The following is a 13,026-nucleotide window of genomic DNA, read 5'->3' as shown; positions in this document are numbered from 1 at the left end:
ACTGTTTTGGTAACTGAAGCACTTCACCATTTTTTAACTTTTTCCTTATTATTTCCCTTTAACTTTACATTTAGTATTCATTTTGATGTGTGTAGAAGTAGAACCAGGAGCTTGTGCATTTTGGGGTTTTTCTTCCTCTCAAGAACTAGAAGAGCAGCAAACTCTTTCAGTCTATGTATTAAGATACTAAGTTACTTTTTACTCACTTTCCTCATTAAATTTTAAATCAATATTTTTTTTCCACATCCAATACAGTATTTACAGAACCATTTGTTAAGCCTTTGTGTGTTCCTGATGGCTACAATGCAATTCCTACAACAAAGGTGAATTATACAGACAGGAAAATCTTTACTGATCCTTCAGTTCTAGATGACTGAATTTAGAACATATTTTTAACATCAGCAAAAAATACTGAATATTGTAATAAATTTTAGAATGCCTTTAAGATGCAGGTCTAGCATGAGAAAAAAAAATGTTAAGACTTCGTAAAACATAGATCCCATTTGTATAAAGAATTCAGTGTAAACACCATAATTGTCTTTTAGAGTGTCAGCACAGAGCAGACCATTTATTGAAGTCTGAGTTCACATGAAGTTCTTTCATGAGGAAAAACAAGTGACTGTCAAGAACATCCCCAAAATCTTGGGAAATTCAAAGCAAAGTTTCAATCCAAAAAGCTAAAGTGATCTTTTGTATATGTAGAACCCTACTGGTGATATGGATGTGATATCTGCCAAAGTGAGCCAGCAGAACCAATGGTATTCAGTGTGTCCACCATGCACCGAAAGAGATCCTTACAGACGCTCAAATGATTGAATATGGAAGCCAGATCAATAACAGAAGTGAATCAAGCAGCTTTGCTATCAGATCAAGCATGCTGGACCAGGTTTAGTTCCCTAGAACACAGTTAGTGTGTGCCTGAGTTGTGTAGTCAAAGTCTACATGAACTATTATTATGCCTTAGAGCCGTGTAGCTCAGAACAGCCAAGCCTCTGTACTTCTCCTTTTGAGGCAGGCTGGAGGAAGGACAACCCTGCTGCTTCCTCATTAGCACAAAGTACTGCTGTCAAGTTGTCTGCAACTAGCTTTTGAACTACTCTGAGGGATAACCAGATCTCCAAAAACTCGGTGAACACACAGAAAATGCTCTTTCGTAAACTCCCCAGGAACTAAAAGATGTGCCAGTGGCTCTTACAGTCACTGAGATGTTAACTAGTGTCTGCTGCCTACAGCAGCTCTTGCCAGATTCTCATTTAGGTTTTCCACTTTTTGCCTCTCATCTAGAAGAGCTCAAAGAAATTTGGATGCTGTTGTGGTTTAACTCCAATCAGCAACTAAGTACCAGGCAGCCACTCACTCCTCTCCCAAACAGTGGGATGGAGAGGAGAACTAAGGGGGAAAGTAAAACTCATGGGTTGAGATAAGAACAGTTTAATAACTAAAATGAACTAAAATATAATAACAATAATACAATATATAATAATAGTAATGAAAAGGAATATAACAAAGAGTGAGAAATAAACCCCAATAAAAGACAAGTGACGCACAATGTAATTGCTCACCACCCACCAACTCCCCCCCAGCTCATATATATACTGGGCATGAGAGTTTATGGTATGAAATAGCCCTGTGGCTAGTTTGGCTCAGCTGTCCTGGCCATGCTACCTCCTCCAGCCTCTTGCATCTCCTTGCTGGCAGTCTGGGAAACTGAAAAATCCTTAAGTGCTAATTAGCAGCAACCAAAACATCAGTGTGCTGTCAACATTATTCTCATGATAAATCCAAAACACAGTACTCTACTTCCCAGCTACTCGGAAGAAAATTAACCCTATTCCAGCTAAAAACAGGACAGAAGCACACAGATGCCAAGGATGTCCCTTGTGAGTTGCACCCTCAGGTATGAGAGAAATACCACTTAAGTCAGGAGTTTGATAGGGAACCCAGATCTTGCTGTAATGTGATAACTGCCAGAGCCATCCTGCCAGGCCTATAAATCCCAATATTTTGCAAAGTAACAGTGGAATCTGAAATAACAGTTGTTTCTGAAGGACAATCTGGCACCAGTCTAGAAGTTATACTTTATTTCAGTGTTGCCTTAGGTTGGCTGACCTAAGGTCAGCAAAGAGCACAGGCACACACACAGCTGATGTACCACTGCAAGCACCGCAAGATGCCAAGCATTCAGTAAAGGCAGTAAATGTTAATTCCAGAACAAAAGACAAGTACAACAGAGTCCCCCCACAGACCCAGTTTTACATGGATTGTGAGTAGCACAAAATAGTCACTTTTATCACAGTAGAATGAGATTTATTCTCGCCAAAAAATTATATGGCGGGTCAGACCTCTGAGAGACACTCTGGCGTCTTCTAGAAAGGTCAAGAACTTCTTCCTCATAAGACTTTCTGAGAAACAGAAATGAAAGGACTCCTCTCTCTATTCAGTAGTACAGATGCAGACATTCTGTCAAGATCTAAACACTTTTTCAATGCCTTTTCCCAACACAGCCTAGTACTCAAAAGCATTCTTGAACATGGAGGTTCGTATCAGTTTACCAAAGTCAAGTCAGAAAGATTTTCCAGTCACAACTACATCTCAGTCAGACCGCAAAAATGTGACAATTTGACATCTAAAAAAGGGCATTATCCAGTATATTCCCCCCATGTAGAAACATTCTTACCGTTGCCATCAAAATTTGTTTTGCAATAATTTCTTCATGAGATAGTTGATCTTTAATGATCTAGGAAGCTGTGGATAAACCTCAAGAACTGAGAATGTTTTTGGTGCATATTCTCATTTCTCCCCAGGGAATCTCGATCTTCAGAGGAATATTAACATAAAGCATGTTAAATATTTTGTGGACTGTTTATAACCTAATGACTCCAAATGTAACCTCAAATGCCATTCTGCAAAGAGTTAGCCATGCTCAGTAATTTGAGCAGAAAGAGAACACTAGAGCCTCTCAGGCAGACTGCTTCTATTGCTCTGCCTTTAGCTTTGTTCAAACAATTTCACATAACACAGTTATCTTATACTGATATCAGCAAAACACTGCTCAGAATCAAGGGGACCTAAAACTCATGGTTGCATTATTAACTAGTGAAATCATACCAAGGATTTATGTTTGGAAATGTCTGTCCACACATACAGTCCAATCTGAAAATCCAACTTCACTTCTTACTTAAACAGTACTTAATGGTTAAAACTGATGCTCTTCTGGAAAAAGAGATTTTATTGAAGGATTGGAGTATCGCTTTCAAAAGACAAACGTGAAAAGCATATGGTTCTCACTGGGTACGCTATTGTAGATCAAGTCACCTTTCTAGAAACTCAATATGTATTTGCTAAACGAAAGCAAAACATCTCTTACAGCTTCACAATTAGAATATAAAAAGCCAGATGTTGCAGGAGTTAAGGTTTTCTTTGAAATGTCAGTTTACCCAATTATACATCCTGAAGGCTAAAAAAAGTATTTAAGGAGGAAAGAGTGTTACAATCTGTGAAGTTAAAAATACTCACGGAAAAACCTAGCTGTTTGCTTTCCAGAAGCCACTGCTTGGTCTCTTCTATTTTTCAAATTAGAAGAGGCCTTTGCAGAATTATAAATAAAACACTGAAAGCTCCATGTGACTTTCCCATATGTAGATTTTCAACAGCCAAGTGATTTCCCCTACCCCATCCCACTGTTTGCATACCAAGGCAGTGTTTGCCAAGTTTCAAGTAGATATTTTTTTAAGCCAAATTTGTAAATTCAAGATGATAAAGATTCTGTTCATACCCTTTGATCAGAGACAGCTCATAAGAAGAGTTAAACTGTAGAGGGAGGCAAGACCAAAAAAAGAAAGAGCGTATGTTTTGCTATCAACTTACAGGGAATGTCATTGTGTCAGGATAGAAGTAGTAAGAAATGGTAAGAATGCCAACATTAACTTCTCTGATTTTTTTGAGAGCAGTATATGTAGTCATCCCACTTCTGCTCATGTTCCAAGCCAGAAAATACTCTTCACTCAATGAAAAAATGAGCAGATATAACTCAAAAAGTGGAAGACTTAAGAGAACATCTCAGTTTTATTCCTCTAGGGCTACTGGCAGATGCAACAGACTGGAGGATTTTCCTGTCTGCTGCTTTCCTGATTGCCTTCGTTCCCATCACAATATACAAATGTCTGGAAGCCCAAGATATCAATGGCTCCCATGCTATGCATCACATCCAAAAAGCTTGTGAAGGTGACCTGAAATTCAGTCTCCAACTATCTGAAGGGTGAGACACGTGGTCTAATTCTGAACCAAGATGAAACAGCAAGCAAGGCTGACGCACACATACTGGAACAACAGAAAGGACTGCCTGTGAGAGGAAAAAGCAGAGGATAAAGTACAGAACCAGCCTTCACCTTCAAGTAGGACAAGCCAACAAAGAGGACAAGAAAGTCACTTGCCACTTAATATCAAGACTGCCATGGTAGACTGGATGCCTCAAAGCAGAAGTCCGAGACATTCTTCTCAGGACACCAAAATATCTCTTTTTCAATCTAGGCTGCAACACAGCATTCATTCCTATTGACCTCACCTTTCCCTTTGGATGAGAAACACACCCACAATACGATCTTGATCAATGCAACCACAAGAAGTCCTTAATCGCATGCAACAGTTCAGCAAAGCCCATCTGGAAGCATGGCAAAAACCCACACAGGGACACCTTGAAATTCTTATGTTCTATTTGACCTGCATGGAGTCTTTTTAATACCTAAGCACTCTGACACTGAGAGTGCAAGAGCTGTGGCCGTGGGCTGCTGACAACCTGCAGCTTCACTCCATGCAGCCCACAGTCTGTGTCATAAATGCCTAGCACCGAGGCTTATATGAAGACACTGCACACACACCAAAGGGGTCTGAAAAGCCTGCACAACCCCCATGAAAGTAGATGTCCTCTGGTCCTACTTACAGCCTGAAAAGCAGGAGGAAAAAGGTTCTGCCTTTATTCTTTGCAGTCTTGTTCAGTCGTGCTCGCCGCCTGCACGCCTCCTAAGTTTATGGTTACTTCCTGTTGACAAATATGTTCTTCTACAATCTATTTCATCTATTTTCAAAAAGCCAGACAACATTGTTTAACATTAGCTACGTTTTTTGGCAAGATAAATCATGACCTTTACATAATACAGAATTGGGACTCCGAATAATTTGTGGTCCACTCTCAAACTGTACCAGACTTCATGTAGACCAAAGCCACAGCTTTCTACTCTTATTTTCCATCAGCAGAATAAGAGTAGAATTTACCACATCAGAAATGGAATCAGAATTGTTAATGTTTCTAGGTAACATCTATTACTTTGCAGTATGCAAAAGATTTTACATGTGTTTTTCATGCTAGTTCAACCTATCAATGTTTTTATATGTATTAAAAACAACCAGAATTCCTACCTAAGTTAAATACCACAGGTTTCAGGAATGGACATCCCATGATTTAGTTATTTGACTGTAATGAGGGAAAACCAATACAAAGTCATCACAATTGTCAACACCAGCAATCAATGATGACCACATTTTTAGGGCCAATCTTCAGACACAAAAAGTGGCACTTTCCTTTTACTTACCCCTGTCCTAGAATAAATGTATTTATTTTTTTTTAAATCATGGTAAGCGTATTTTCTTTTATTCTCCCTCAGTAACATGGAGACTCAAAGCACAGTTCATTCTAATCATTTTCTGTAAAGGAGGATTTCATGGTTAACTACAGTAAGTAAACAGCAGATTTGAATTTTCCCTTGCAACTTGCCCATCTTGTCAGAACTCAGCTTAAAAAAAAAACAAAAGAAAAAAGGTTCCTTGCCCTTCAGTAACTTTATTCTTTTAGTCTCCAGCAAAAAGATAGATGATAATTTCAAAAGACTCCTAGCTATGCACTGTTTCCAGCTGAAATTACTGTTTACAAGCCAACAATCAATCAGAGACTTAAAATACCAGCAGAAATTGTTTGGTGGCTGGTATTCCTTTGCTAAGACAGAACTTGAAGACCTCCACATGACTGAGCATACACACATGAAAATGTATTTTTAAGACCCACAGGACTGGAATCCCCATCACAAAGTGCCACAGTGATAACTCAAGTTCTACAGGCTGTATTTTTTTCGCCCCCATGTCATTAAATATCTTTGTTTCCTGTCTCCACACCTTACAACCCACTTTCTATACTTCCAAATACTGACAAAAAGTCACAAGCATGAGATGCATGGGAAGCTATGCACTAGCCTTCAGGTTAGAGTGAGGAAGTCTCAGATCCTAGTTTCTCAATACAGGAGCACAAAGAAAGAGAACACTTGTATTGGCTCTCACTCTTCATATCTTCTCTCTCTCCTTCATATCTTCATGGCTCTGTAAACAGATTCTAACAACCTGGACGCCAGAAGTCATACTTTAGCATATTCACCTTCTTTCCTGAAGGACTCCAGCTACTGATTCCCGATATGCTGCCAAGTTGGTCCCTGAAACAAGCCAGAGAGTGCTCAGGAAAACATTTGAGAAAAAGTTGGAAGAGGTCATTGCAGGCAAATCCCAGCATATAACAGGTCACTCCCTGACCGTAGGGATTCACAGGGCTTTCCATATTGCAACACATCTCAAAGAGATTGCAAGGCCTTCCCAACTTTAGAATAATGAATCAATGAGGAGGAAACAAAGCTGCAAAAGTCTGTGTGGCTGAACTGAACCACTTCAATTTCTCTATAGACAGAGGAATGTACAGTCCGATGAGTTATTTTAAGTACTAGATAACACTCTAAACTGAAGTCCACACTTCTTGACCAGAAACCAAAGGTTAGAGGTCAGATTTAGAAGTGACGTTTTATCCAAAGCTCCTGACATGATTGCTTGCAGAAACAAGGGGAAAAAAAATCCCAATCACCAACCAACCAATCAACCACCATTATTTAGAAGATCAGCTGCCTGAAAGAATTTTGAGTACTTCATCCAAGTGTTTCAGCTGCCATACAAAACACACCTGCATTACATTTCAAATTTCAAAATCTCTTTCTCTTCAAAGTTTATGTCCTCCTATACTTTCTTCAAAGGCTCTTTCAATTATAAAGCTATAGGAGAGCACACTAAAAATACCAGACTTCACTAATGCACACACTTCATTGTTAGGTGAGGTTACCTTTCTGCATTACAACTTATGTATCGAACCACACACTCCTTTGGGAAGACACTACCTTCACTCATTCTAAAGGACTGTGTATGTTGACAAGCACATACAGATACTAACACTAATGAAACGACTTTCTGCCATAGAGAAATCTGCATTTAATCTTTATTCTCCACTTGAATCTATAATTCTGAGTAGCAAATGTTCTGTTCTTAGTTTAAGCAACTAAACATTAATCCTGCCGAAAGGCCTCAGGAGTATAAAAATGCCCATTATCACTTTGGACTAAATCTGAACTGGTTACCTAATGATATGACACTCAATACTTCTTTAAGTCTGTGATCATAGATATTTGCATCAGCAAATAGTTAAATCCCAGGAGACAATATTTCCTGGGAAGAAAATACATTAGATAAATGAAATCTTCAAAAATAAAATACTCTAGATTTGTGTAATTTTAGCAAACAAGAAAATACAAACAACAGTCACCAGATTCCTATGAGTTTCTGGAAGATCCTTATATTACAAGTACACAACACACAATTTCACACAACTTTCTACCAAAAGTCAGTACTTGCAAAGCTCAGCATTCACTACTAGACTGGAGTAAACACAGTAAGTCCAAAGGCCCCATGGCTTTAAAAATGCACTAAAAATTAAGACACATTTTGTATGAAAATACAACTATAATCCCACTTTGAGTCAAAGTATTAAACACTAAGATTTTCACCATCTGTTCAGCTGCATCATACTGCATATGTGGAGCCTGACATCATAACATCTACCCAATCAGAATTCTTCAAGTCCTTCAGAATTCATGAACGTTACATCAGTATCCTGGTGCTATGCCTGCAGAGGTAGGTGCAAGTTCCAATGAGGCAAGTATGTTTCTCACACGGTTTCCAACAGGCATCAACTGAAAGGAACCATCAGGTTTCCTCCTGAAGCAAAGTATTCTTTAATATTTTATTAGGTTGTAAAAATTTCACAATGGTACATCTGCTAGTGAGGCAGATCGGAATTATTCACTGTACTTCTGTCTCTATCACACAAAGAAATCTCCTGATCAACAGCAATACCTTTTTATTTCTTTGAAGAAAAAGTAATAGTCCCTCGAATAGCCATCAGTCCCACTACTTTCACACATAAGTAAACTCAACCACAACTGTGACCAATCCTACAAAGAGGCTCTGGAGGAAAAGCATCTGTACAAACAATTATCTGCCTGCCTGGGGGATGTGAGTCCTTTGTTGGATTTGTTTTGAAGCTACAGATGGACTTCAGATGCCCTAATGCTCACTCAGCCACCCAGAACATGCCAGCCAAAAATCTTGTGCTATCCTCGTGAAGACAGTCAAACTCTCCAGTGTATCTCCAAGAAGTGTACAATTTAGGGCTTGCCAAGAAAAGATGGTTATCATAGTTAATTTTTAACAATATCATACATAGCATTGAAATAGCTTCAAGAAAGCAAAGAAACATGTTCTATATATTCAAAAGCAGGTGATAAATCTTCCAAAAGCATACAAAAAGTAAAAGCTTGTAAGGGTAAGCAATTTGGTTTCATAAACATGTTTCTGATTAACCCTTTTGCAGTTTCAGAAAGATACAATCTCTGTTGTTGCTAAACATGTCTGTCAGAGCTTGCCAAGGAAAGCATGAGCAAGCAGCTTCAAAGGCAAAATGACGTACCTATAGCAGTAAACCCTAATCCTCCTTGTGGAAACCATGCAACTGAACTTAGTCACAGAAAATGGGATTAGAAATTCTAAAACAAAACAAGGAGTTGAAGGAATTAGCAGTCATCCCAAGATCATGTTGAAAATATTGAGCAACATTTAAATAACAACTTTTGTCAGGGTTCATAAAGAGGAAAATAAAACTAACGTTTCACATAGGAAACCTTTAGCAGATGGGGATAGGAACATCATATTTAGGTCAGCTTAAATCCTTACACACTGGCATTGGATGGTGGCTGGGCAAAACACAGGTGCCAGAGAGCACTCCAACCATTACCACTAGAAACTCAAGTGCACAGACTCCTAGGCAAAAGGTTTCTCTGATGTGATCTCAGCATGGCATGGGTCAAAGCATATAGTGCTTTGACAAAATCAGTGTGATGGCTCGTGTGCCAAATGCAGGGGCAGAGGGAGAGTCTCTGGGAAGGACTGCATTATTCTTTCCACAGTTCATAAAGTCAAGCAAACACATGGACACAAGAATGTTGCAACTGCTCAAGTGACCATCTTCACTAGCGTCATATAAAGCACACAGCAGAAATGCAGAGGTCAGGATTTCAGAGACAGTTCCCCAAGGAGTCATAGTTAATGTGACTTTCTGAAGTTCCCCACGTTTCTTGCATTGTAACTTCCTGGACAACAGCATGGCATATTTTCCAGTGATTGGCCCTAACCCAAATTACATGTTTACACAAACCACGTGAAATTCAGGTTCTGATGAATGTGTGTTTTCATTTTAGGACAAGACTTTATTTTCTAACTGAGGACAATCTTTAAAAAATAAACCATGTCTGCACGTAGGGACAAGATGCCCAGAGAGACCCTAAAACAACAATTAGTTTAAGTGAGGTTCCCTGGCCTCTTCACTGCCAAAGAAGGTTCATTAGCAAGTACGGAGTATTCAACTGCTGATCACTTCATCAGATAAAATAAAGAGAACACAAAGACTTGAACTGGGAAAAGGCAGGTGGTGTCAGAAGCAAAGGAGATAGCAAGGAAAGAAAATTCATACCTTGAGGAAAAAAAGGCAGACTGTCATGTTCTAAGTCCTGATGAAATCTGCTCCCAAGTGATATGAAACATGACCATAAGGTACAAGCCCACAGTCTGATGACAGAGAGCATATTCTCCCTTTGATCATTCTCTGGTGTCAATGGAAACCCACTGGGGCTTGAAGAGGTATCAAGCATTTCAGAGATGAATATCTAACCTAGCACACAGAATATGAATGGAAGTAAAAGCAGTTTCTACCTCTCCACCCCAGGACTATCAATTCCATTTAATGAAGTCTGAGTGGTCAGATTTCAATGACCTCCCTCTACTTTCCACGCTGACATCTGGCTCTTCTTTCCTTTAGAAAGGACTCCATACTGCCCTCTCATCAAAATGAAAAGGAAACAGGACAAGGTAGATACCATTGCTTACAGGCAGTTCCTCATGTCAAGCAGTGCAGCACAGGGCTATCCAAATTCATGGCGAGAGCAGAACAGCTGCATTCTTTCATTTACTATTGACACTGCTATGACAGTCTACTCACCCTTGCAGCTTCACAGATTCCAGCAGAGCCCTCCAGAAGAGTGACCTTGCAGCCAAAACCAACCATACAGTATTACTAGGTAGTTCCCAAACTAAAGGTTGGGGCAGTTTTGAGTGGAGAACACTGGAAAATGCTTATCTAGAGTCTCTACAGGGAAAGCACAAACACACTCAAGGACCACTCTTCTGTAGAGCCTCTCTGAAATCTCTACAGTAGCCAGATCTGCTCACAGATACAAAGAAACTATGTGAAGTCCACCAGCAGCAATATCCTGATCTAGCAGAGGCCCTTTGCTATACTTGGACAAAAACTTAAAAGAAAGGGAAGTTAAGGCATTTCACACTCTGCTCAGTCTCTTGAAAAGATGAAAACAAAGAGGGGATTTTTTTGTTTAAGTTCAGGGGGGCGGGGAAGGGGCAATATCTTAGCTTTCCTTCTGTATTTAGGCAGAGATTTTTTCAGTATTTCCAATGTTGCGAAACAGAAGACAGAAGAAAACAAATCTACTTTGACAACACAGAAGTGCCAACCAGAAAAAAAAAAGCCACAAAAGCTTGTATAAATACATGCACAATCCTAAAAACAGATGCACCTATCAAAGCATTGTTTAAAGTTTGCCCAAGTAGAGACTCTAACTGAACTCTCTGTACATGCTGTTAAGAACAATTTTACTCAAAGCAATAACCAGGATTCAAACCAAGTAAGAAATAATGAACTTGGTTTTAATTGGTTTGCGAGAAACCCAATTTGCAAATGCTACCCTTTAGCCAGCTATTGAATATACAAGTTGATAGAGCCCAGAAGGCACTGTGATGAGTGACTTAAGTGGAGGCACCCTACACCCACCAACATTCCTCCTGAATGAATGTGAAATCTGCAAGAATTGCTTTTATTTATCTTACTAAAAGCATTTCTTGGAAGGGCTGGAAAAATTTATTTCAGATGGATTTTTCAACTGAGAACAAAGTTGTATTTATTCTAATTACGCACTCTCCAGTGTGGCCTGCCTTGCTGCGAGAGAACATTAAATTCAGCTGCGCACGAACTCAGGGAAGTGACCTTTTGAATGAAAGTGCTGCAGCAAGAGACTTGCTGAGCATTCTCACTAAATAATAACCTACTGTCTGTGACTTGCAGAGTAGTGCTCAGACCACTGATTTCAGCTGCTACTTACACAAGCACAAGTCCACATGAGGTCAATCAGCTGAGAATAAATCATGTTTGCTGCAGATTACAATATGGAGAACTGTACTTGGGAAACTATTCATATTCTCCAGTCCAATACGGTTTTATGAACTTTTATCAATCATCATGCAGCAACATAATCTTGTAAGGCATTTTAAAAAAAGTCTCTTCTGCAGGACACCCGCTATCTCATTTAAATAAGAGGATCACAGGTGTTACTGATACAAACCGAACAAGCTCTCACTTTAATGAGAACAACAAATGCAAGGATGAACACCCACACACCACCCACACAGGAGTACCCAGCACTCTTTTTGCAGCAGCACATGAGGATTAACTGAAAGACTTCTGCTGTATGGAAAGCCCAACCACTTGGGGACTAAAGCAGGCTAGCACTAAAGAACTAGGAAGTCAAATTAAAGAGTACATTTAATCACCTAAATTAAAGGTGCAATGCAAAATAGCAAGAGATACAAGACGTGCTTGTTTGGAAATGGAGGACATAGTTTTTAGTGTGTAAATACATAACACTCTCCTTACACGTATCTGACCATCTTACACTTTGCAGAAAAGTTGGGTGTTACAAAAAGTATCCCATCCTGTAAAGAACTTAGATGTCTGGAGCCTTCTGAGCAGCTGGGTTGCTGAGTAGTCAAATTCCCCAGTGCCAAAGAAAGCATGGCAAGCTTGCATGCTGACATCCACATCTCAGGGGCACTTCGAAGCCACTCATCCTGCCTGCTCAGCCCAACACCATCTCACCATGGACAGGACCTGCTGGCAAGCCACTCCAGGCTCCCTGTGTCCTTCACTCTCCAAGGTATGCACAGCAGGCTGTCTTGGTTCATGGCCATCCAAGGATTTTGGTATGCAGTTCAAAGGCCTAGAAAAGAGACTACCCTGTTCTAAGCATCTGAGGATTTTTCCAGCCAAAATGCAGCTATCAAAACAGTTTGCACTACCAGTTTGGGTTCTGTGCTCCTTTTTCAGATTCTGTGTTTGCATTTCAGCAAGCTCGCTCTCATCTGACAGCTCTGCTCACTAAACCTACTGGTTTAGTCCCAAGTCATCATCTCTGTGTGCAGTTGTCTCCAAGGGGGAATATGATACAAGAAATCCAACTGCTTGACTTCACTGCAGAACCAATTAACTGAGAGCTGTGAAGAAGTTTTCACTCCGATCATCCTTTTACTATGCAGTAAACACGGCACATGCAATTTGTGCGGTACACAAAAGCTTGATCCTCATGGGTCTTCACATGTTGATTATTTACAGTAATGCTTTCCAGACAAATAGAAGAACAGTCCCCTCTGAAGTACAGAAGCAGCCAAAACCAACAGAACTGTATCTTAACAATTAGGTAAAGTTTGACTATAGTACTTGAGGGCATTGAAAACCTTTGGACCGAAACCCTGCAGAAGAAAACCAGG

The 13,026-nt window shown here is 39.7% G+C and overlaps 1 protein-coding gene across 5 annotated transcripts in view; it reads right to left on the bottom strand.

Moving 5' to 3' along the window:
- The window catches only part of WBP1L (WW domain binding protein 1 like), a 61,018-nt gene that overhangs the window by 37,382 nt on the left and 10,610 nt on the right, over nucleotides 1–13,026 (bottom strand). Inside the window, exon 1 of one of the 5 annotated variants that reach the window (XM_062001302.1) lies at nucleotides 10,412–10,498. The exons of the other annotated variants lie outside the window; for them this stretch is intronic. Coding sequence (XP_061857286.1) covers nucleotides 10,412–10,477 — 66 coding nt within the window. The 5' untranslated portion in view covers nucleotides 10,478–10,498. Of the gene's footprint in view, nucleotides 1–10,411; nucleotides 10,499–13,026 lie in introns of those variants that run through there. 5 annotated transcript variants of the gene reach the window in all.

Source organism: Colius striatus, chromosome 8, assembly GCF_028858725.1.
Source record: "Colius striatus isolate bColStr4 chromosome 8, bColStr4.1.hap1, whole genome shotgun sequence".
NCBI lineage: Eukaryota > Metazoa > Chordata > Aves > Coliiformes > Coliidae > Colius > Colius striatus.
Note: the sequence above shows the minus strand (reverse complement) of the source record. Positions and strands in the feature narration are given on the sequence as shown.